The sequence below is a fragment of the Lemur catta genome, chromosome 16, assembly GCF_020740605.2.
Source record: "Lemur catta isolate mLemCat1 chromosome 16, mLemCat1.pri, whole genome shotgun sequence".
Classification (NCBI taxonomy): Eukaryota; Metazoa; Chordata; class Mammalia; order Primates; family Lemuridae; genus Lemur; species Lemur catta.
Genome location: NC_059143.1, coordinates 3,412,644 through 3,438,696, shown reverse-complemented (window position 1 = coordinate 3,438,696; position 26,053 = coordinate 3,412,644). Strand labels below are relative to the sequence as shown.

The following is a 26,053-nucleotide window of genomic DNA, read 5'->3' as shown; positions in this document are numbered from 1 at the left end:
TTGCTCAAAGTTTTAAATTTAGTACATTTTATTTCAGTAATTTCAGTCAATGAGCTAAAATGACTTGAGCTAAAATGCTATGAGTTATCAATCTCATAGCACAGGGTTCAGGCAATTAGAGAACTATGGGACAATTTCTCAAATCCCTTGGATTGAGGATGAAATGAACTCAAGGCAGCCACCATCATTTGACAGTGTTCCCAGCCAGGCGTGGTGGCTCATGCCTGTAATCCTAGCACTCTGGGAGGCCAAGGTGGGTGGATCATTTGAGCTCAGGGGTTCGAGACCAGCCTGAGCAAGAGCAAGAGCAAGACCCCCATCTCTACTAAAAATAGAAAGAAACTAGCTGCACAACTAATAATATATAGAAAAAATGAGCCGGGTATGGTAGCACATGCCTGTAGTCCCAGCTACGTGGGAGGCTGAGGCAGGAGGATTGCTTGAGCCCAAGAGTTTGAGGTTATTGTGAGCTAGGCTGACGCCACGGCACTCTAGCCTGGGCAACAGAGTGAGACTCTGTCTCAAAAAAAAAAAAAAGAAAAAAAGACAGTGTTCCCTAAACTTCAGTTCACAGGCCATCTTTATGATTTTTGACAGCCTTAAGTGCCATCAGTACTATGTAAAATTTTTAACCTACCATAAATGACTTAAAAATTTCTTAAGCAATAGCATCCATAAAATCATGAATCCAATATAGCAGTTATATTTTTTCTGCAACATATTGAGTCTTCCTCTCTGCACTGCCCGTATTATGAATACAGTGCCTCTCTTAGGGAAACTCTGGCTTGGTAGCCTGGGAAGCTGGTCGTGTTCCTCTCATTACTATACCTCCAATTTTGGGAGTGAGCTGCTACCAGGTGAACAGTGGGAACCTCTCTTGGACTGTGTGTGAGTAGCTAAGAAACGTGAAAGGTGTGCATTTCAACTATTTGTGCTTTCTCTTGGATGATTACTACAACAATATGAATAATTCTATAGGAAAAGTATAAAGTATACTGTAGAAGATTTTTAAGAATATACTCTTTAATACCATATTTAAACCCTTAACTACCTTTTTTTTTGAATAGGAATTAATCGGTTAGCCCAGTAACTTCCTCTTTTGTTTTCTGGAAAACTTGAAAAATACTTTTCTAAGATACTTTTTCTTATATCTCCTTTTCAAAGATTTATTTAAAGATTTTAACCTTTATAATTTGTATAAAACCTTGCTGCTTTTCCCCTTTTGTGCCTTTCAGCACTCCTCACCACCACCAATCATTTATTTATTTATTCTAGCTACTTAATATGTAGGAAGGTAATAATAAAATAAATGTATGTGTTGTCAAGTTCTCTGTTAAAAATTTTGCCTAAAATGATAAATGATTAATAAACAGCTGTCTGTCTTCTTTCCTTTCCTCCTCCTGTCTTCTTTTTTGTTTCCTTTCCCTTTCTTTTCCTTTCATTTTTTCTTTTTCAACCCATTTCTTCAAGTTCACAGGGGCATGTTCTCTGACCTTCTCAATCTCTTAAAATAAGCAGAAATTATAAATATTAAATAAGATATATATCATTTGTAGTAAGAAATAATTTGCATGGTTCTTTTAAATAATGCCAAGGAAAGCTGCACTAGAACACATTTATATACTGAATGTTTCCTGGAACTCTACCTCTTCGACTTCAGGCATGTAAATATCATTTGTTGGGTGGGGGCAACCTACTATAAATAGAACATTCCTGTATTTTATAATAACTTCTGTTACAATACTTTCCCTTCCTAAAGGAGCATTAATCCTGTCTTTTTCAGTTCAGTACTTAGAGTGCCCTTTACCCCAACTACAGGAGCTTCACAGACTGTCCACGTGCAAAGAGCAGTTCATTGTGCAAGTCTATAAAGTAAATTTTGCAGTGACTGCTTTTTTTCACTTTTAAATACTGTAATTTTATAGTTATTAAATTTAGTCCATGTTTAACTTTTCATCTGAAGTACTAAAGAAAATGAGTTCCACTTTCGCTGGAGGATTCCAGGCTGTAGTACCAAAAAGCTGGCCTTTAGAATCAGTCCGTTAGGATTCCCACATCAGCTCTCGCACAATACCTACCTTGCAACTCTGGCCAAATCAGTCAGAGCCTTGGTTTACTTACTCAGAAATGGAGATCAAAAGCAGTGTTAATAATTGCTAACACTTACTGTGTGCTGCCTGTAGTGGGCACAGTATTTTATATGCAGTTAGTAATCCATTTAATCCTCACAACAAGCCCACGTCTATTATTACAGGTGAAGAAACAGAGATTAGGCAGCTTGCTCAGAGTTGAACAACTAGCAGTAGAGACCCAAACAATCTGCATCATACTATACTGTAGACTGCCTCGTTTTCTTTCATTTGTTGTATTGCCTTCCCCTCCAAATTTGAGGTCTTAGCAATTTAAATCAGATCTATCAGAGGAAATGCATCCCAGCCTCTTTCTGTTTATATTAAATATGTTTATATGAATATAGACTATTAGCTATTTTGATTTTTAAACCAAAACATTTTCAAATCTTACAGCCATATGCCTGATAAAGCTTAGATCCTTAGAGGCTATAAAGCAAAACTTGCTTCTCTGAGCCTCTGTTTCTTCACCTGGAAAATAAAGAAGTCTTAGTTATCTGTAGGATTTTTTCCAACTCTGAATTCTAATCTACAAAGTGAATATCTAATTATTCATTTTACAGTTTCCTTTAATTGAATCTGACAATTAATATCTAACAAAAAAATGTTTCCTATGCACAGGCAAGGTGTTAATGTATCGAGCCTCTGTGTTGTATTTGTGTGACATGGAAATGCCTTGTCACCTGGTGTGTGCTTCCAACACCAATTACCTTTGTTGGCTCCAGAAAAGATAAGCTTTTGCCTTTCTTTTCGCAGATGTAACTACCCCTGAATCTCCAAAGAATGTTGTGGAATCATCTGTGGTGAATGGAGGTTTAACATCACAAACAAAAGAAAATGGGTTAAGTGCAGCACAACAGGTGCCTGTGCAGCGGAAGAAGCTCCTCAAAGCCCCAACCTTGGCTGAACTGGACAGCTCAGAGTCGGAGGTGAGGCCCCTGTTCACACATCTCAACTCCAAGTCCAGGGTGCTTAACGTTTTCTGACCCAGTTTAGTAATTATGTTACTTCCATTGTTGCTTAATTTCTTCCCATGTTTTCAATCAATAAAGCTAGCATTAAAATTAATTTGGTTAATAGGAAATGAAATGGTAGATTATTTACCGTTATCAGTAAAGACCAATATAGTACTGTAGTTTATAAAATAAATATTGAATTTTCAATATAGTCTTAAAGTATAAGTTCAGTTAAAATAAATCAATTTTCAAGCTTATATTACCTTAATATCTTCCACTCTCTTTGGAGAAGGAAAAATAAAGTCAAGAAAAAAAAAATCCATAAACTGTTCTCCCTCTAAAATATACACACATATACACACACCCACACTTAGGATTGTTCTTTCTGTAATAGTAATGCCAATGCACAAGCTCCAACAAGAAAATTCTAATGATGTTTCCAGATTTCGTCCTTTCCCTACTGCCCTTCAGGGGGGCGGCAGGGGGAATCTCTCATCCTTGCTGATTGCAACATCCACCTATGTGCTGATGCTTCCCTCCTCTCTCTCAAACCTCTGTCAAGTGGTGTCAATATTGTATGTATCATTGCCTGCTGGATCTCCACCGCGTGTTCTTCAAAATCAACTTATGTAAAATGAAATTACCTTCTTCCCTCCTTTCTCCCTCACCTACTTGCCAAACCAATTACACAGACACACCCACACAAAACTAGCATCTCATCCTTTCGTCATCTTAGTTGCTGGCTCCATCCTCCCCATATTCATCCAAGGTAGAATCTAAGGAATTATTAACTCTCCCCTCCTGGGTCTCCACCCCTAGTCTAAGCAATACCAGAAATAACAATTTTGCTACTAAAAGTTTTTCAAACCTTAGGAACAATAAAGAAATGTCCCTATTCCTAACTGACTTCAGTCAGCCTCACTCTCTCGCTATCTTATCAGTCTGTCTGATTTTCTTCTTCTTGGCTTCCCAAATTCCATCTTGCACACACCGCCAGAATCATGTCACTTCTGCTTAAAACCTTTGGAGGCCTCCCTGTCACACACAGGATCAAGTTCATGTCCCCCGATCATACACCTGCTGTCACCTCTGGTCTGATTTCACGACCTCCCTGTCCTGTGGTTTATACCGCAGCCACATGCTGCAGTATATTCGTTCCATAGCTGCTCAGCTCTGTGCTTAGCCATGTCTGCAGTCTGCCCCCCATATCCTTGTGAGAGTCAGTACTGCCTCACTTTCTCTCAGGAAGTCTTCCCTGACACCACTACCCTGTTAGGACCCCTTCTTTATGATTCTGTAATCACCCACTCATCCTCTGTTACACTAGAGCACTTAACACTTTGTTATATAATTATCCACTTATTTCTCTCTCTTCCACCAGAGTACAAGTTCCCTGAGAGGAGGCATCACGCTGAATTCACCTTATATCCCCAGTTTCTAACACCCAGTAGACCCTCAAGTATTTAAATAAATTCATACTAACCTGTAAGAACAATTATTTCAATTTAAAAAGCATTTAGCGGCCGGGCGCGGTGGCTCACGCCTGTAATCCTAGCACTCTGGGAGGCCGAGGCGGGTGGATCGCTCGAGGTCAGGAGTTCGAGACCAGCCTGAGCGAGACCCCGTCTCTACTAAAAATAGAAATAAAAATTATCTGGACAACTAAAAATATATATAGAAAAAATTAGCCGGGCATGGTGGCGCATGCCTGTAGTCCCAGCTACTCGGGAGGCTGAGGCAGTAGGATTACTTAAGCCCAGGAGTTTGAGGTTGCTGTGAGCTAGGCTGACGCCACGGCACTCACTCTAGCCCGGGCAAGAAAGCAAGACTCTGTCTCAAAAAATAAAAAAATAAAAAAAAAAAATAAAAAGCATTTAGCTCAAATGACATCTAGACCTGCAGTCCCCAACCCCCAGGCTGTGGGCCTATACCAGTCCATGGCCTGTTAGGAACCTGGTCACACAGCAGGAGGTGAGCAGTGGGCAGGTAAGCCAGGGAAGCTTCATCTGTATTTACAGCTGCTCCCCATCACTGCCTGAGCTCCTCCTCCTGTCAGATCAGCGGCGACATTAGATTCTCTAGGAGTACGAACCCTACTGTAAACTGCGCATGCGAGGGATCTAGGTTGTGGCTCCTTATGACAATCTAATGCCTGATGCTCTGAGGTGGAGCTGAGGTGGTGATGCTAGTGCTGGGGAGCGGCTGCAAATACAGATTATCATTAGCAGAGAGGTTTGACTGCACAATAGATGTAATGTGCTTGAGTCATCCTGAAACCATCCCCCTGCCCCCAGTCCGTAGAAAAATTGTCTCCCATGAAGCTGGTCCCTGGTGCCCAAAAGGTTGGGGACCCCTGATCTGGACAGAGCTCTGCGCTGTCCAGTATAGTAGCTACTAACCACATATGGCTATTTAAATTTAAACTATGTTAAAATTAAATAAATGAAGAACTCAGTTTCTTACAGTGCTCAAGTACTCAGGAGCCACCCGTGGCTAGGGGCCACCATAGGGGCAATACAGCTGAGGGTCCCCACACAGAGAGCTCTGTTGGGCAGTACTGATGCGCAGTTCCCAGGAGCTCACCTTCCTACACCCCCTGGGCCTACATACCTTCCTTCCTGGTTCTGCATTACCTCCTGAGGCAAGACTTTGCACCAGGCCACGATCAGATAAATTTGCAGCCTCTACAACCTTCTTTGTGGTCCATTTTTGAAGACACAGTGTTAATGCCCCAAAGTCCAAATGTTGAGATGATTTGCTAGGCACGTTGTTCTTTACCGGAGGGAGGCCATGTTCACCCAGATGCCCATCATCAATTAGAATATGACGTGAGCACGAAGGTGCTGACAAGAGAAACGTTAGAGCTGGGTTCCAGCTACCGCTGACCTTTGTCACTAGTTGCTGGTTTAAGCATGGGTGAATCACAGTTCTTTAGTCAGGGGTAATAGAAATCTCAAAGATTATGTAACAAAGTGAATGATCTTAAACGAGGGCCTTGAAATAAGTATATTCCTCCCTTACTCTTCAATTTAAAATTGATGTTTTTAAGTACTAAAGAAAGACTAGTCAAAGGTATTAAATGTGGGAATGCTTTATGTTCCTTTTTTAAAAAGAATTTTAAAGCTTCTAAATATGTTCAAACTTTAGCATTTAGAAAAGACATATAAACAGAAGTCTTTATTTTTAATCAACTGTTTCAAATTTAAGCTTTGTATTAATCAAAGTTTTTAATAGTTTCTATTGATGAAATAAAGCTGTAATTTAATAGTGGTAGATTAGTTGTGTTCATCCTAAAATGCTCTCAGTTAGCTGCTTTCAGATTATCTATCAACTGGTTAAATCCAACTCCAAAGAATGATTGTTGTAAAGCCAGACAATTAACCGACATTTATGTAGACGTGCATGAAGTACCTGGAAACCCCAAAATCAGGTTTCCTTACAGTGTGAATAAGTGTAGACAGTTCTCCATGTGCCACCTGCCTTGGGTCCAGCCTAGGGTGTAGACAAGGCATTGGAATGGGCACGTCACTTTGTCAGCCTTCAGCACATCCTCCATTTGAGCAGGGGAGTGGGTTCTGTCATCTTCAGATCTCTTCCAGTTCTGAAATTTGGCAGTTCTACCCCAGAAGTATGAAACTGGAAAAGATGTTGTGAGATTCTACCTTTTCTGAATGAATGGATAGGTATTCTTTTCCCTACATTTATTAATTCTTTTTTTTTTTTTTTTTTTTTTTGAGACAGAGTCTCGCTCTGTTGCCCTGGCTAGAGTGAGTGCCGTGGTGTCAGCCTAGCTCACAGCAACCTCAAACTCCTGGGCTCAAGCGATCCTCCTGCCTCAGCCTCCCGAGTAGCTGGTACTACAGGCATGCGCCACCATGCCCGGCTAATTTTTTCTATATATATTTTAGTTGTCCAGATAATTTCTTTCTATTTTTAGTAGAGACGGGGTCTCGCTCTTGCTCAGGCTGGTCTCGAACTCCTAAGCTCAAACGATCCTCCCGCCTCGGCCTCCCAGAGTGTTAGGATTACAGGCGTGAGCCACCGTGCCTGGCCCATTTATTAATTCTTGATGTCACAGAATTCCTAAACCAAGATTGATTTACCTCTGGTCATATTTGCTCTCTTATAAATGGCCACAAATACAAGTACTGTTAGATACATCCCGTATCATGTTACACATACTTTGTCCATTCACATTTTATAGTAATTTTTTGTTCCCTGCTTTTTAATATATTCTTTAACTCTTCTCTTATTTGTTCTTTTCACCGACTTCTTTTTTCCCCCAGTGCCACTCCATTTTTTCCAGTCAAGTATTTGTTGAATGCCTTCAGTGGGTACTAAAGGTAGAGACAGAAATACATCAGTCTTTGCCCTGTAGTTGTTTGTAATTTAAATAGGAAATAAAAAGCATGTGCCTAAGAACCATTACGAATTTAGTGAGCACAGTGTCTGCCAGGCACTGTTCTAGGCTATGTAATGTGTGACTAGACACCACAGAAGTTCAGAGACTGCAGAGGTCATTTTAGTCAATGACTGGACACTGCAAGGACTGGGAGGTTCTGGAGAAGCTGCAAGGAAGGGGTAGGACTGGGTGGTAGAATGAGTGTAAAAGACAGGTGGAGGGCTCCCCATTTAGTCCTGTGATACGAGCCTTGCCATGCCATGGCATGTTCACATATTTCCCCCCTTCTGGCCCGTGCTTTCCTGAGGGGGGAAGTGCAGTCTTACTCAAATCTCTCCTCCTTGCTCCACATCTGGCATCTGTTGGCTCTGCTGACTTGAATTCCTGGCTGAGGTTGCACCAGGAGCAAAGACCAAGTGAAGACTCAGGGCTGTGGAAGGCAGTAGAGATCAAATAAAGGGAAGTCTCAAAAAAGGCTGATCTTATTCTTTTTCTTCCTTCCTCTCAATTTTATCACCTACTTCCCCATTTTTTCTCTCTTCCTCCTACTTAATGAGTGGCTTCCAAATATTTTTTTAAGTACTGCAATTTTTTCTTCACACCACACTCACACAGAAGTACAGTGTCAGTCAACTAGAAGCGGAGATGGGGACTAGAGCCTCACCACCTGCCACCACCGTGTCTTTCAGGGCCTCCCTGAAGGCTGCAGAGAGCAATGGGAGATTCCTTTTTCATTTGAAGAGGAAGTGTCCCACAACTAAGCAACAGCACCCAGCTGACACCAAACTTCTCACGAGTGGAGTCCACTTGCCTCTGCTGCGTCTTGCATGGGCCTCTTTGCCTTCTACTTTTCTGGGATATCACCTGTGCGCTCCTGTACGAACAGTTTTTATTTGATGACATTATCCACCAGAAATTTCCTATTACTCATTGCTGTCTTTGAGGTTTAACTTAAAGTTGGGTATAAATTACCACAATGAATAGTTTGCTATTTAATCCTTATTTAGTTCTGAATTTCCTTGTAGTCAGTCAATATGTTATTGAGATCAAATGTTCTTATGAAATAGAGTGATACTGATGAATTATTTACAATTATAAGCTTAACTGTTTTACACAAAAAGAAAAACTCCTTATTTTAAGAACTGTGAGGCACTTACTTGCTTTTTAATTCTCTTAATTCTCAAAATTTGTGGTTTAATGCATTTTCCCCTTTCTGTCAAGTTAGAACTCTAGCTGGAAAACTGGCAAACTGATTTTTTTCACTTGGACTTACCCAATGGTTTTGTACTTTTAAATCAACAGTCAAAATAAGCATTCACTGCAGGTTGGAATTGGTGTCTTTTGAAAGTTTCTACTTGTTAAACTCAATGCCCTGGTTCTGACTCATTGGCACTGGCCGGTAGTACCAACCCATTGGTGGAAGCTTTGGGGGTTTCTAGTTGTTAAACTTGTCTATTGGTAGTGACCCAGAAACCTTACACCTCTCTATAGAGGTTAGAAATAAATAGTTTGTCTAATCTGCCATTTGCCAGAACTAGAACTAACCCTTTTTTTACTTAAGAAAATATCATGAGCATTTCCCATCTGATTAAATGTCCTTTTCCTAGGCCGGGCGCGGTGGCTCACACCTGTAATCCTAGCACTCTGGGAGGCCGAGGCGGGAGGATTGCTCGAGGTCAGGAGTTCAAGACCAGCCTGAGCAAGAACGAGACCCCGTCTCTACTAAAATTATAGAAAGAAATGATTTGGACAGCTAAAAACATATATAGAAAAAAATTAGCCGGGCATGGTGGCACATGCCTGTAGTCCCAGCTACTCGGGAGGTTGAGGCAGGAGGATCGCTTGAGCCCAGGAGTTTGAGGTTGCTGCGAACTAGGCTGACACCACAGCACTCTAGCCCAGGCAACAGAGTGAGACTCTGTCTCAAAAAAAAAAAAAATGTCCTTTTCCAACATGATGCCTGATATCTGTGTGGTATTCCATCATAATAATTTACCATATTTTATTTACACAGTCCCCTGTTTTTTAACATTTAGATTATTTCCAATTTTCTGCCATTATAAATAACAATATTATTCTGAATATCCTTATGTTACATTTTTACCTTGAATTATTTCTCAGAATATTTCCAGAACTGTATTTGCTAGGTGAAAGAATGCACATTTTTATAGCTTTTATACATATTTCTTTTTTTTTTTCCCAGAGGCAGGGTCTTGCTCTATTGCCCGGGGTGGAGGGGCCCAATCATAGCTCACTGCAACCTCAACTCCTGGGCTCAAGTGTTCCACCTGCATCGGCCTTCCAAGTAGCTAGGACTACAGACACATGCCACCACACCCAACTAATTTTTTTATTTTTGTAGAGACAGTGTCTGGCTATGTTGCCCAGGTTGCTCTTGAACTCCTGGCCTCAAGTGATCCTCCCACCTCAGCCTCCCAAAGTGCTGGAAGTACAGGCATGAGCCACCACACCCAGCCCATGTTTCTTAATGAAAGCTATAGTGGCTACTGCTTATTGAGCTAACTCTGTGTTAGACTTTAGATATAAATTAATTTGTCTTCAAAAAGAACCAAGATGATAGCTGTGATTGTTGTATAAAGATAAGGAAACAGACACAGAGAACAGTTGTCTAAGTTCAAAGAGTTTTTTGGTTTTTTTTTTTTTGTTTTTTTTGAGACAGAGTCTTGCTCTGTTGCCCGGGCTACAGTGAATGCCGTGGCGTCAGCCTAGCTCACAGCAACCTCAAACTCCTGGGCTTAAGCGATCCTACTGCCTCAGCCTCCCAAGTAGCTGGGACTACAGGCATGTGCCACCATGCCCGGCTAATTTTTTCTATATATATTTTTAGTTGGCCAGATAATTTCTTTCTATTTTTAGTAGAGACGGGGTCTCGCTCTTGTTCAGCCTGGTCTCGAACTCCTGACCTCAAGCGATCCACCCACCTCGGCCTCCCAGAGTGCTAGGATTACAGGTGTGAGCCACTGCACCCGGCCTGAAGAGTTTATAAGTGGTAAATTCAGATTTGAAACCCAAGTCTGTCTAACTCCAAAGTCTAAGTATGTCATGAATTTGCTAGTATTCTAACAAGCAGTACATGAGAATTCCTAAATTTTTTCTTTTCTAATTTGCAACTGGAAGAGGCCTTAGAAATTTTGTATAGCATCATTACTTTTCAGTGGGAAAACTCAGCCCTTAGTAGAGGTAAAGACCAAGTTAGAAACTCAACCAGCCACACAATGTGTTAGCATAGAACCCTATTATCTTAGACCCTCCACACCAGGCCTTTTTTTTTTTTTTTTTTTGAGACAGAATCTCACTTTCTTGCCCGGGCTAGGGTGAGTGCCGTGGCGTCAGCCTAGCTCACAGCAACCTCAAACTCCTGGGTTCAAGCGATCCTCCTGCCTCAGCCTCCCAAGTAGCTGGGACTACAGGCATGTGCCACCATGCCCAGCTAATTTTTTGTTTCTATTTTTAGTTGACTGGCTAATGTTTTTTCTATTTTTAGTAGAGACGGGGTCTCATTCCTGCTCAGGCTGGTCAGGAATGCCTGAGATCTTCCTGCCTTGGCCTCCCAGAGTGCTGGGATTACTGGCGTGAGCCACCGTGCCCGGCCCACACCAGCCCTTTTTCTGTGACTCCTTTTTTCAATACCTGGAAATCTAGCTTCAGTGTTTCTCGCTCATCTTAATCTCAGCTAACCGATGTTGGGTAGCTTTTTTTTCTTTTAATGAAGGATGAGTTCTGATTGTGGCCATATCAAAGCTTCCAGTAGGAAAGCTGAGCAAAGGAGCTGTGCCTGAGCCTTCCCAGAGCTTCTTTTCGGGAAAAGGAAGATTTCTGTTCCTGTAAGTAAGTCTGGTGCCCAGACTAGCCTCTGAGGTAATTGTGGCAGCATCAGGGGGCAGAGCAGCCTGGGAGCAAAGCGGCAGTGCAGGAGGCTTCCCTGCAGCCACAGCGTGACTGGAGAAGACCTGCCTGGGGGGTTCAGGGCCAGTCACTGCATTCAGACCACAGAAACAGATTCCAGGGATCAGGCCAGGCAGCAGAAGAGGTGTCAGAGACCCATCAGGAGTCCTCAGACAGGCAAAAAGAGATCAGTGAACAGGAATAGGCATGAGAGGGTAAGCAGGAGTCTGCACACACACATCCCCACACATGTGCACCCACCTGCGTGCACACAGCTTTCACTTAGGACAGCTGACGTCTGGAAGTTCCCTGTTTCTCCTTCTGGGTGTCTCTGTGATTCCTCTGGGGCAAAAACAAATCCTTGAGAAGATTAGTTTTCAGGCATTCGGAAAATTGCATGCAGCAGCCTGTCCTGGACATACAGGAGCAGAGGACCGTCCACAACTTCGGGGGAGCAATTTAAAGTTTAAAACATTTCAGTATACTGTATGTCCGTTGTGTAAATCAACATATATGAGATTCTAATGCCAAACCTTAATTATTAATATTTCCTTTTTGTAAAAGCATTTTTAAAAATGAATACAATATGTGATTTTCTTTTGTTGTTTTTAATTTCAAAATATTAAGGAGGTACAAATATTAAGGAGATTACGTGGGTATCTTGCATAATGCTTAAGTCAGAGGCTTGTGTTGTTTTTCAATCTTAAGTGTATGCTTTTTAAATAGAGAGTACAACTTCTAAGTACCAAAAATCTAGTACTCTGAATGTGCCCCTTTTCCTTCTTTTACTTCAGTTGTGTCTATAAGAGTGAAATAAAAGTATTTAGCATTATTAGGAAAAAAATTAGAATATTACATTTAAATTCACCTAAACTGAAATTTTAATTCCATTAGAACCATATCTGCATATTTTTAGTAGTACTTTGAAAAGGAAAATTCAGGAAAGATGCTTACTTTCAATTTACATTTTTGACCTAGAGAGGGCTATGAAGAATATTCCAACCAACCACCTCATTTTCTAGATGAAAAAGATGCTCAGGAATGCCAAGTTATGTACCCAGGTTCTTCTGACTGACTGGAGTGGAGCTGGCTCATTTGGGTCTCCTGATTAAGTTGCTTTGCTTCTTCAGGATTTTCAAGGCCATCAAACGTTGAGTAAATAGAATAGTCACTTTACTTTTCTTTCTTTTTTTTTTTGAGACAGGGTCTCACACTGTCACTGCTAGAATTCAGTGGCATCATCACAGCTCACTGCAACCTCAAACTTCTGGGCTCAAGTGATCCTTCTGCCACAGCCTCCCAAGTAGCTGGGACTACAGACACACACCACCACGCCCGGCTAATATTTCTATTTTTGGGGGAAGCTGGGTTTTGCTCTTGCTTGGGCTGGTCTTGAACTCCTGGCCTCAAGCAATTCCCCTAAAGTGCTAGGATTACTAGTCAATTTAAAGATCAGAAGTGATGGTGGGAAAATCCATCTTTGAGGTTTTATAGGGCTTCTTCAAGATTAAGGTCTGAAGGATAGGAAAATAACCCCCCTCCAGTGGAGCTTCCCTCCACGGCTCTCCTTGTTTTGGAGGTCAGCGTGTGTGTAAAAAGGACATGAAATACAAAGTAAAGGTGAGAGGGGCACACAAATGTTGACATGCTTCGAGCTGGGTAGAAATGTCAGCTCTGGAAGTGTAGTAGTGTGCCCTGACTCCACATCTTCAAATGCAGAGCATTATACTTTCTTGCATTTTCAATTTTCTTTGGAATTTTAACATTTGTGGTCATAAAATTATTGATCTTTTTCATTTGCTCAAAAAGGACTTCATTCTGACTGATTTAATTATGTACAGAGCAATTTTTTTCTCAGAGATAGTTTTTTTAATAGAAATAAGTATAATAATTTTATTATACACAATTTAACTTTATAACTAGGTCCCACCTGTGAATAAAGAAACATAATTTGTTTCTCCCTTAACACTAACAAAGGTAACAACACGTAAATTACCTTTAAAAATGTTTCACTAGAGGCCAGGCGCGAGGTGGGAGGATCACTTGAGGCCAGGAGTTCAAGACTTACCTGGGCAACATAGTGAGAGCCCACATCTACAAAAAATTTTAAAGATTAGCCAGGCGTGGTGGCATGTACCTGTAGCCCTAGCTACTTGGGAGGCTGAGATAGGAGGATCACTTGTGCCCAGGAGTTAGAGGCTACAGTGACCTATGATCACACCACTTTACTCCAGCCTGGGTGACAGAGTGAGACTAAAGTAAATAAAAATAAATTAAAAAAATAAAAACAAATAAATGAACAAAATTTTTAAAATGTTTCTAGGGAAGGTAAGCTGATGTGTGTGAAGTATATGAATGGGGAATGGTTCCTCCTGTTTTAATCAGGGTAGTGCCTATCTTATCAGCTAATTATTTGGGAAGTACTGTATATGACTCCTTTGTTTCTTTTCCTAAGAAGTACTCTTGGTTTTTATTTCCTTTTGACCTTCCATACACAGAAGATTGTTCTAATTGCTTGCTAGCTTTTTTGGAGATTTATGTGACCTACACTGTATCTGACATAGAGGCTTTGCTTACATTGCTTGATTTGTTCTTCGTGGTAAGTCCCAGTGGTGTGTAGGTCACTGTTCAAACCTTAATTGTTTGAACTGTATGGTTTATACCCTTTTTTTTTCTCTTATTCTTTGACCAGATCCTTTGTATTGTAACTTGTTTGAAACTAATGATTCCAGCCGTGGTTTTAGGTGAGGCCGGTGTTTAGTGAATGGCTAATTCTTAAAGTCACTTTAGGTAGAAGGTCAAAGAGAATTTTCACTATCTCACATTGTCATGCATGAATATATTTTTCTAACTTTCTTCCTTCTGTATTTAAAAATATTTAGCAGTATTCTATAGATCTTATAGCGGAAATTACAAGATGTTTTCTAGTTTGTATGTCTTTCCTGTCACTTAATATTTAGTAAATATTTCATGAACAAATATTGTACTTCATTTTGGTTTAGTCTAAAACAAAGTAAAGTCTCTTCTCACAGGTAATAGTATCTTAAATTCCTTATCTGGCAGAACATAGACATTTTTCTAGGCTCATATGACATTTCATTAAATGTTTATTTTCACACATTCATTCAACAAACATTAATTCATTACTTACTAAGTGATGGGTTTGGTACTGGGTGATAAACATAGCAGACCCAGCATCTGCCCCCTTGGGGCTTGTAGTCTATTACTTTTATAAATGTGTTACAGTTTCCCCTAATACTATTAACCACCATTTATTATGTTCCAGTTAATGTGTTAAGCATTTTTAATGCATTACCTCATTTAATCCTTCATATAACCCTATGGAGAAGTGGTATTATATACACCCTCTTTCACAGCTGATGAGACTAAGATGAGAAACTTGCTCAGTGTCACAAAGCCAGGACCCAAATCCAGGACTGCCTAATTTTAGACCCCTTCTAGTTTGTCTTCAACTTGCCTTGAAACTTTGACATTATAATTTGGTGCCTCATGTTAAAATAACTGTGTAACAGTAAACTGTTATTAAGTAGCATGACAGCACGGATGTCTAAGAAGTCAGTTTCTCTGCCTGTGCTTTCTTAGGAGGAAACTCTGCGCAAGTCGTCCAGCAGCAGCAGCGTGTCTCCCTCCTTCCTTGAAGATGCAGCGTTGGATCCGGCATCCACCAAGAAGAGTGAGTATTCATGGTGCAGAGAACTAGAGTTTGATACCTTACAAAACACAATCGACCTAGAACAGGGATCTCAAAGTGCCCTGGGATCATTTTGGGTAGAAAGAACTAACCGTGGCTGTTCACTGGTCAGGAAAGGAAATATTCTTTTATTTTCCTAGGTTGGCATCATAAGGTAGGCCCAGCTGATAACCAGGCCTCGGGTTCTTAGCTGGTAACAGGTCAGGCACATTTGTGTTTATAGATAATACTTACAGGAAATAAATCAACTATGTGTATGTATGTGTATATTTTTTTAGATTAATTACCTCCTTGTCCAAATTTAAACCAGAAGCCCTAGACAGCCATATTTGTTATCACTCCCTGCCCTTCCTCCCCCCACCCCACCCCCACAGACACACACACACCCCCATATCCGCATACACACACAGACAGTGAAAACAGTTTTATAACTCTTCAGACAATGGATTCCAAACACAGATATCTAAAGGGATTTCTAAAAGCTTTTAGTAATCTTTTTCATCTGCAAGATCATTAGGAAGGATTAAAAATTAATTAATTATATATTAAGGATACCTTAGAATATTGGCTTGATCTGTCATACTCGTGGAGATTTTAGTGGTTTAAATTCTTTAAATAGTATTTTGATTATTTAAACAGATTATATAAAAAGCAACAGGAGCTGGCTTTGGTTCTTATCTGTAATTGGTATTTGGCCAGGCCCATTAAATATTATAGGGACCTAATTAAATCACATAATGGATTTCTGTATCTTTTCTTGACTGTAGAAATTGTGTTCATTGTTTTCCTTTAGTGATTTCTCTTGGTGGGACAGTCCAAATAGATGGATCACATTTAACTTTGTGTTGACTCTCACTTTCCTCACCCACTCCATTGAAGCAGCTTTACTTTGCAGATAGAGTAGGAGGAAGTACTAAATAAAACTCTGGCAGCATAATTTATTTCTAATGTTCTCCTTATGTTTTCAAAATGTGAATTCAAAATTATTCAGGCACTAAAACATTCCTCTGTTAAACACTGTCTCAGAATAATTATTACTAGGCAGAGGAGAACAATGGTACGATATTACATCAAAGCTGAAATTTAGTTTTTGCAATTTAAATACAGCTTAATTTAAACCAAAGGACAAAATAACTTGATAAATATTTAGGTTGGTGCAAAAGTAATTGCGGTTTTTAGCATTGTTGAAATTTGCTCTTTGATATTGGAACACATTCTTAAATAAATGTGGTTGTGTTATACATCATTTTAATGCACGTTTCTCACTTTATTTTTTTTGCTAATGACATTACTTGCTGTTTATTTTAGACTATGGAAATGATGTTAGACAAAAAGCAAATTTGAACTATTTTCTTATTCAAGTTCAAAGTGGGTTGTAAAACAGTAGAGACAACTCACAGCATCAACAACACATTTGGCCTAGGAACTGCTAACAAATGTATACAGTGCAATTGTGGTTCAAGAAGTTTTGCAAAGGATATGAAAGCCTTGAAGATGAGGCACACAGTGGCCAGCTATCAGAAGTTGACAACCACCAATTAAGAGCAATCATCGAAGCTGATCCTCTTCGATTTACACAAGAAGTTGCCAAAGAACTCGTCATCAACCATTCTATAGTCATTAGGCATTTGAAGCAAATTGGAAAGGTGAAAAAGCTCTTGCTAAGTGGGTACCTCATGAGCTGACCGAAAATCAAAAAAATCGTTGTTTTGAAGTGTCATCTTCTCTTACTGTACGCAACTACAACGAACCATTTCTCATTGGATTGTGACATGCGACGAAAAGTGGATTTTATGTGACAACCAGCAATGACCAGCTCAGTGGTTGGACTGAGAAGAAGCTCCAAAGCACTTTCCAAACCCAAACTTGCATCAAGGTCACTGTTTGGTGGTCTGCTGCTGGTCTGATCCACTGCAGCTTTCTGAATCCCGATGAAACCATCACATCCGAGAACTATGCTTGGCACATTGATGAGATGCACCGAAAGCTGCAACGCCTGCAGCCGGCATTAGTCAACAGAAAGGACCCAGTTCTTCTCCACGACAACAGCTGACTTGTCGCACAACCAACACTTCAAAAGTTGAACAAATTGGGCTACGAAGTTTTGCCTCATCTGCCATATTCACCTGACCTCTCACCAACCAACTACCACTTCTTCAAGTATCTCAACAACTTTTTGCAGGGAAAATGCTTCCACAACCAGCAGGATGCAGAAAATGCTTTCCAAGAGTTCATGGAATCCGAAAGCACAGATTTTTACGCTACAGGAATAAAAAAACTTATTTCTTATTGGCAAAAATGTGTTGATTGTAATGGTTCCTATTTTGATTAATAAAGATGTGTTTGAACCGAGTAATGATGATTTAAGATTCGTGGTCCAAAACCACAATTACTTTTGCACCAACCTAAATATATAGAAAGAGGAGTTTTCCATATCTTAGCTTTAAAAAGGAGAGTAAGAAAAGAGAATACATTTGAGAATTTTGATATGATTTGGTATGAATTTTTGGCCACACAGAATACATATTTTTACATGTTTTTAAAGTAATAACTGAGATTTTATAATTGTAAAATTCGCTGTAAAGTAACAGGGCATCTGTGCAAATCTGAGGCTATAGTTACGCTGTTTTATGTGTGAATTTGAATGAATATTAAAAACACAGAACATTTTTTCCTCTTTCTTTGCTATTTCTGTAGCAAGTTTATCTTGCAGCGATTCCTCAGTGACAATCCTCAAAGTCTCCTCCTAAGGATTACCATTGCCGTCCTAAAATCTCTCTCCCGTGAAACAAATACTTCGTCTTTGAAGGCAGTGTTTGTCATGATGACAAAGTGTTTTCTGTTCCGAAAATTCAAAATATAAGATGCATATTTTGTAAGAGAGTTTATGTCATTTGGTTAAATCTTCAGAGCCTCCAAAATTCTTGCCCATATCGTCAACCCCGCAGCCGGAGCGCCGGCAGCCGCCGCAGCGGCGACATTCCATCGAGAAGGAAACGCCCACGAACGTGCGCCAGTTCCTGCCGCCCTCGCGGCAGAGCTCCCGCTCCCTCGTAAGTGCGGGCGGGCCTGCGGGGGACGCGGGGACGGGGCACCTAGAGTCACCGGCTTTCTTATGAAGATGATAAGGAGATAAAAACCTCCAAAGGTTAGAATGAACTTTGAATAACTTACTTATTTACTAGCTAAAGAAAACAAACGCTAGCCATAATCTAAATGAAAGTTGACCAGTCTTCGTTCATTTTGAGCACTTTTTTAGAAGATTTATCAGTGATCGAAAGTATGGATTATTATTAAAGAAATGCTTTCTTTCAAAGGCTTCCTTGTTTAAAAATTGTTAAAAAACTTATCAAAAAACTATAGCAAAATAACTACTGCAGTAAACAATTTCATTGAGGCAGAAGCACAAGAGAAGGGAGAATTTTGATCCATTCCTAACCATTGTATTATACATTGTTTTCTAGTATGTTTTGTGATTTGGGGACCAAAGCTGATATTTCGACTGGTTAACAATTTTTGCTGTTTTCCAGAGACTTGCAGGTTCTTGTAGTGGCTTCTCATTTCTCAGGACAGTGGGACAGCACACAGGCCCTTCCAGGAAGAATTAATAGATCCACCAGCCAAAGGAGGTCTGCAAAGATTCTTGTGTAGTCCCACTTGGCTTCAAATATTTGTGGGCAAGATGCAAGGCTTCAATTGATATTCTACCCACAATCTGATATCTAATGTTTTTTCAAATATTTATGAATAAAAAATACTAGAAAATACTTAAGTCCATTGTTTTCTAAGCTGTGATGAGTCACCAGGGTTTCAAATGAAGCAACAACAGATGTTCCTCCCTTAAAGTAGAGGGAAACAGTGTGATTATTGTAAAGACAGGGAGTTTGAATAGAGCACAGAGTGCTGAAATTTGATCAGTCATCTCTATGCCAAAATAATACAACTAAGGAACTAATGATTTTATGGCTTTTCCTGGTAGGACTTCTCTAGCTCCTAAGTAATCACCAGAGCACTGCTATCTGGCAGTGGTTTACCAATAGGAAAGCACCTCTGACCAAGACAGGTTCAAACAGTAAAATCCAAAGACTTATTAATGTGAGTAAGTTGTTGCTTACCAAAATATACAGTTATTGTCACAATTTAAAAATATATGATGCTGAAATGAAAAGTAATAATAATAATAAAGTATATGGAAAAATATATATATGTGTGTGAGGGAGCTTAGTGATTTTTTTTCAAAGCCCAATAATTAGGATATTCTTTTCTTCACTTCTAGCTTTTCCAAGAAGCCACTCTATCATTCACCTACGTACCTGGCCTTTGTGATCAGAGAACCTTATTATTGAGGTTAGACTTAAATTAAAAAATTATCAATGTAAAAAAACTATTATATTAACTACAGAGTAGTTTCAGCTAATAATAGAATTTATGCCAAGACCTTCAGCCCACACCAAAAGCCCATGAACATGTCTTTCCTGATGAAGCTGAACTTTTAGTATATGCTTGGTCAGGCTCTGAGCTTTTTTTGTGGAGAAGGAAGGAGGGCAGGAATCACTGAGAAAGGTCTCGGTGAACAGGCAAGAGGAGAGCACCTCTGGTCAGCCCTAGATGGTATTCAGGTCGAAGGGCAAAGAACAGCAAGTCCACACGAGAGGAGGAATCACAGGATGGCTCCCTCCAGCTGCCTCCAGGCACCAGCTGAGACAAAATGATCGTCCCCCTCAAAGCAGTGACTTTTCTTGCTAGTAGCTTCCCTTGGGAAATCCATAAAATCACACTTTTTAGTAATGCCCTATAGCTTGGTAAGTATTATTTTTTAAAGTGTGGTAATTAGTTTAAAATTTTACCTGCATTTTAGAAGACAAGGAATCATTTTGTATTTATAACAGCCCAATTGAAAATGTCAGTAATGTTTTTGTTGTCGATAATTTTTATTTTTGTGTCATCCTTCTTTTCCTTAGGATATTTAAAATGAATTTTTTTCATCATTTGGTCAAATAACTGAGGGTGATTGCCCATCAAGTCGAAAAGCAACTTGTCTCTAATATCTTCCCAGGGGCAGGAGTGAGCAGCTACCTGGCATATATTTTCTAGAAGCCAGTCCATGCTTTCCTGGGCACAGGGGCAGTTGCCTCTGTCCTGTGTCCCAGCAGGCCCCATTTCAGAGACTCAGAGTGTCCCCCGGGACCACCAAGTTAGAAAAATCCTAAATTTAAATCTTTGCTGTGTCAACTCCAGGAATGACTTCATGGCTTGCTTACTGATTTATACGTATGGATGCAGATGTTGGCATGGACCGTTATCATCTTCATGGTGTTTTTTGTTTTTCTTTCACGATCTGTAATCGCTATTTGTAGGTCACTCATGTTCAGCATTATTTTCTCCTTTTCTTTGCCATTTTCTTTTTCCCTTATCTGTTGTTCAGGTGCCTAGGATAACCAGTGTATGGCCAAGGACGCCTTTCCGACCACTTTTTTCTACCATACAAACAGCTTCTCTGCTCAGCTCTCATCCTTTCGAAGCAGCCATGTTTGGGGTAGCAGGGGCTATGTATTATCTATGTGAGAGAGCTTTTACCAGCAGGTGGAAATCCTCAAAGGTTGGCCTCTTTCTGCTGGTTCTGGGAATCATTTTATTCTCTCTATCTCTTTGACAATGATACTTCAACTACTGCACTCTGCAAGAATTAACAGCTTAGACGGGCACTTTGCTTCTGATCGTTGATTCCAATCTTGTGTAGGATGCATAGATCATGCCATGATCTCAGATGAGAGGGAAATAACTTTGAAAGGACAACAAATTCAAAATGCAGCATCAGATTAGAGGGACCTGTGGATGTTTGTCTCTTCATGTGACCTAACTATATAGCAGGGCCCCCTTTCTCCATGTGCAGGAGGCACCCTTAGCGCCATGGGTGCTTTCCTCTTGCCCTGCTACCATCAGAAGAGCATTTGCTCACTCACGCAGTGAGCAGAACAGCCTCCTGCCAGGCGAGGTAGCCACAGTGGATGCCCCCACCCCGCCCTCCACAGCTTCCTGCACAGCCCACCAAGGGCCCCAGAGGATGGGCCTCCCTGGGCTCAGAAAACCTGTGTGTTCTCAGCACCTGTCATGAAGCTGTGTTGTGAAGATCACAGTATTACATCTCTAAAGAGAGAAATTTTGTCATCTTTTTATTGATGTGGTCATTTAAAATATTTTAAATCTGCATTTTATTACTGTTTTTTGAGATTTTTATACAGAATGATATATTTGCCTGGGCATGGTGGCTCACGCCTGTAATCCCAGCACTCTGGGAGGCCGAGGCAGGTGGATCGTTTGAGCTCAGGAGTTCGAGACCAGCCTGAGCAAGAGCGAGACCCCCGTCTCTACTAGAAATAGAAAGAAGTGAGCCAAACAACTAAAAATATACAGAAAAAATTAGCTGGGCATGGTGGCGCATGCCTGTAGTCCCAGCTACTCAGGAGGCTGAGGCAGGAGGATCGCTTGAGCCCAGGAGTTTGAGGTTGCTGTGAGCTAGGCTGACGCCACGACCCTCTAGCCGGGGCAACAGAGTGAGACTCTGTCTCAAAAAGAAAAAAAAGAAGAAAGAAAAAAAAAGGCATATTTTACTATTATTTGAACCTTCCCATTTATAAGTGAAATAGAAAGCCCTGGGCCCACGTGGAGCCTCTTCCGCCCCCAGTGTTGCAGGTGCTGCAGAGCAGCCAGTTTGTGGACTCAGGCAGGGCCTGGCTCTCCTGGCCCTTTATTTACTAAACTTGCCCTTGACAGATGACCCCCCCCCCCCCAGCTGGTTTCTTTGTTATCTTTCTTACCTATCTTGGTAGAGAAAGGAGACTCGGAATGTAAATGTGACACAGCACATTCCTTTCTCTGTTCCTTGTCTTGAAGTACTGAGGAAACCACCTTCCCTTTTTCCATTGTGGAGCAGCAAGTGGTCAAGGACTGGGGTGGCTTTTTAACTCCTGTCACCCCTGCTGCCACTACTGAAGACTTCCTGGCATTTTGTTATGAATCTTCCCCAGACAGAGATACCTGTGCACTAAGTCCACATGCTACTCTAGGCAAAGAAAGGATTCTTTCACTTTTAGTTTTAAAGTTGAATTTGAACCCTGCCCCTAGAAGAGTAATTAAACTTAATAGTTGCTATTTTAATTCAAATTCGCCTCCCTTTGGTTTATTAAAAACTCAAAAACCAATGTTTATTTTGGATAATTTTCAAAATATCTGTTACTTATTTATGAAGTTTTTACTAATCGAGAACAGTATATAAAAGATAACTCTTCCCATTTCTCTCTGTGGCTCAATAACCAAAATGTTATGTTAGCTCTCTAACCTCTGTGCTGCCTAACTCTGACCCCTTCTGAATGGTAAAATATAACCAGTATATTCAACAAAATCTGAGCAATTTAAGTTATATGCATAAAAGCAAGTTTTAAAGGCATGTCTGTTCCTGTAGCATATTGTACCCTTTATTAAAACTCTTTCAGATTTAGCCTCCCTTTCCTAGATTTGGGGATCACACTGAAGCACAGGAGCAGGGCAGCTGGCGCTGTGCCGGGGGCCCTGCCGCAGGTCGTGGTAGGGCTGGTGCTCACTGCTGTTGGAGTCCTAAGTGCTTTTTATGGTTTGGAGCATTAGTAGCTCAGCAACATCTGTTAAAGTTTAATTTGGCTATGAGGATGTCGAATTAATGCTTTTGTCAAGTGAAAAAAATAATTAAAACTATTATAGTAACTATTTGTCATTTTCTTTCATGTTGCATTAAAGTTTTGTTGTCCTTGGGAAAGCTCCAGAATTAAAACATTAGCATTTGACCAGATAGAAGTTATTTTATTAAAGGGTAGTCTGTTTGAAATTTCTAAAAAGAACAAAAAAACAAGCAAAAATCCATGATTTTTAATTTTATCCTATGAAGTACTGGATTTGCACATGGTTCAAAGCATTAAGTTAAAAGCATGCTTGACTGAGCCCTTTTGTGACTTAAGACTGAAGAGAGAGAAGTACAGGCTGTCAGGTTTATTGTGTGTGCTAGGATATCTCCACAAATAAAAAAGAATTATACCATCTACCTGAAGTGTTTACTAGCTCAGGTATTCTAGGCGTAAAGTTAATTAAATTGGCACTTCATGCACGCACAATAACAAATCTGGTTATCTGGTTATTTCTAGATACATACATTAATTATTATGTTACAGCTTAGCAATTTCATCATATAATTAGCTGTCAGAAAATGTACCAAAGTCATACTCATTACTGATGAATAAAAATGATTGTAGGAAAACTTCTGAAATGCCGTAAAAGCCGAGAAAAGCAGTCATTGAGATGTACTCAGCTGGCACTGCTTATTTAGTGCACAATCTTCGAAAAGGCAGTTCATTGTTCCCACTTGATGCTACTCTCTTTTCTCAGGGTGGAGCAAATCAGACTAGAAATTGAACTTGCCAATTTAATCCTGTCATCTTTGAAAGCAGTTCCCATTGAAAGAGAAAATTGTGTGATGGGTGATTTTTTTATGAGTATTTTGAGTGTCTTGGAGCAAATGATGTAATTTTTCTGAATAAGCTATTCCCCTGCCTTCTAAATACTAATAAATTCCTTATCTTAAAACTCCAATTGCAGAATTGTTTTTTGAAACAGTTTTAAGCAAATTTAATCTTCCTTAAGATAGTTTGAACAGAGATGATTTTGATTGATTTTTAGCAAGAAGCAGTAGTGTGTCATACTATTTTTTTTAGTAAATGCTAATGTTTGTCAAGTTTGCAACCTAGGTTTATTTTTCTTTCTCTGATTGAAAGAACTGAATGTTAAGACTCCATAAACTGACTGCATTCATAGTCATGTGCTTTCTCACTTGGCTTGCTGGATTCGAGAATGCCGTTATGTGTGTGTGGGAGTGAATTGTAATGTGTTTGTGCTGAGGACATCGGTTTCAGTGTCACTGCACCACAATGGCCCCTTGAAGCCTGGCAGGGTCCAAATGCACAAGACCATTCTTTCTTTCTCTGAGATTCACCAATCAAGTGCCGGCTGGATGGGGAGCGGATGGGCCTGAGGCTCTTATTCAGTGGGATCAGTTACATCAGCACTTCTGCAGCTGCTTTTAGGGAAACCATTAACATAAGGCAGCCAACATAAATATTTATTATGAAATTCCTTTGAATTTCTCCACATCTTTCCAGTGCTGACTGTGCATTCAGCAGTTGCTGAAAAGTAGTAAGAGAACTCTGGAGAATCGTGGGCAGCCTGGAAAGAACGCCTTCCTATGTAACCGCTCCCACGTGTTCGTGTTCCTGTTGCAGTCACACCATTACAGTGTGTCAAGGTGTGCGGATGTAACTGATCACTAGGTAGTGCTTGTCAGTATAAGTCACTAACCCCCTTCTTTCGGCTATTCTGGGTACCACAAACCAGTTTTAAAAAACAGGACCAATGTTGTAAATTTGCTACTTATCTGTTAGTATATAGCGTATAACACAACACTAAATAATGTCTGTGCGTAATCATAGGAGAAATCTGACATAAAATTGGTCAAGAACAAAATTTTTTCATGATTTTAAGCAGACCCGTAGCTCTGCCTAATGATACAGAGTTACTGGTGGTGGAATATCTGTGAGGAACTTTCATTTATTGGAAATTTTGATAGACCACAGTGTTTCACAGGGTCCCCAGATGTTTTCTGCCATCTGTGGTTCTCTGTGTAATTAGAAATGGTGTGGTGCCCAGAGGGAGCCAGGTCTGTCCCAGTGGTCACTGGGAAACCTCTGCTCTGAAGCTACTAACCAGGTGTCTGATCTGAAGGGAAATTTTGCACTTCCAAAACAGGCGTGGGAGTTTCTTATTCATGTGGCATTTTGAATTTCAGGAGGAATTCTGCTACCCAGTGGAATGCCTTGCTCTTACTGTGGAAGAAGTGATGCATATTCGTCAGGTGCTGGTGAAGGCAGAGCTGGAAAAATACCAACAGTATAAAGATGTCTACACTGCCCTGAAAAAAGGAAAGGTAGAGCTGTTTAACACTGATTGACGAGAAGGGTAGAAGAAGGGCCAGCCCCGTGCATGGTCGCCTAGGAGAACTGTCTGCTGGCCAGATGGTACAGGACAGTTTTAGGGGATTATAGGAAGTAAGATGTTCATACGCTAGTGGACAGTCCCCGTCTGCCTTGCTCACAAGAAGGAAGTCTTTTTGTTTCTCCCTTAGAAATCAAAATCTGTGGAAGGTTTTAAAACAACCATAATAATCATACACCTTCATTAAACCATTTAATCTTTATACTTTTAAAGGATCTGTAAAGGAAATATATCTGAGAAACAGAAGAGAGTTTTTTAAAACCTTAAGATTGCTTCCATGATGGTGAGACACTTGAGAGCTGTGGTTTTTTATTACTTTTTAAAATAGAATTATAATTAAATACAAACCGAGATGATCAGCATCACAGAGCGCCACCCGTTACAAACACGACTTCTGAATTCTCTTCCTCCTCCTGTCTGCTCAACTTCCCCCGTGCATAGATGTGAAGTCCATTCAAACATGGAAATTGGCTGTTAGCAATGCTTCTTTTCTCCTTTTAAATTTGTATTTTTTAGCTCTGCTTTTGTTGCCGAACCAGGAGGTTTTCCTTCTTCACCTGGTCTTATACCTGTCAGTTCTGTAAGAGGTAAGATGTTTTGTAATTGATGAAAAGATGGTGTAACCAATGTGAGAGAAATACTATGCCTTCCTGCCCATTCTGCTACGCTACCTCGTGATAGCCTTGCGGTTAGGAATCTTGATTTCCTCAAGAGGGTGGACCAAACATGCATTTGGTGTTGAACGTGGAAAATATTTATCTGCGTTATTTCTTTTACATAGCCAAGATAATTCTAATTATATATCATGTTTGAACAGAAAAAAAATAGATATGGTTATCACGTGGTCCCTGAATAGACAAGTAAAAGAATTCCA

The 26,053-nt window shown here is 40.2% G+C and overlaps 1 protein-coding gene across 3 annotated transcripts in view; it reads left to right on the top strand.

Moving 5' to 3' along the window:
• The window catches only part of SPIRE1 (spire type actin nucleation factor 1), a 183,296-nt gene that overhangs the window by 151,281 nt on the left and 5,962 nt on the right, over window positions 1-26,053 (top strand). The window contains exons 9-14 of one of the 3 annotated variants that reach the window (XM_045527803.1): window positions 2,886-3,058; window positions 14,997-15,087; window positions 18,016-18,158; window positions 20,531-20,704; window positions 24,974-25,111; window positions 25,696-25,766. In XM_045527803.1, coding sequence (XP_045383759.1) covers window positions 2,886-3,058; window positions 14,997-15,087; window positions 18,016-18,158; window positions 20,531-20,704; window positions 24,974-25,111; window positions 25,696-25,766 — 790 coding nt within the window. Of the gene's footprint in view, window positions 1-2,885; window positions 3,059-11,249; window positions 11,333-14,996; window positions 15,088-18,015; window positions 18,159-18,635; window positions 18,853-20,530; window positions 20,705-24,973; window positions 25,112-25,695; window positions 25,767-26,053 lie in introns of those variants that run through there. The other 2 variants (XM_045527804.1, XM_045527805.1) reach the window with 2 other exon arrangements.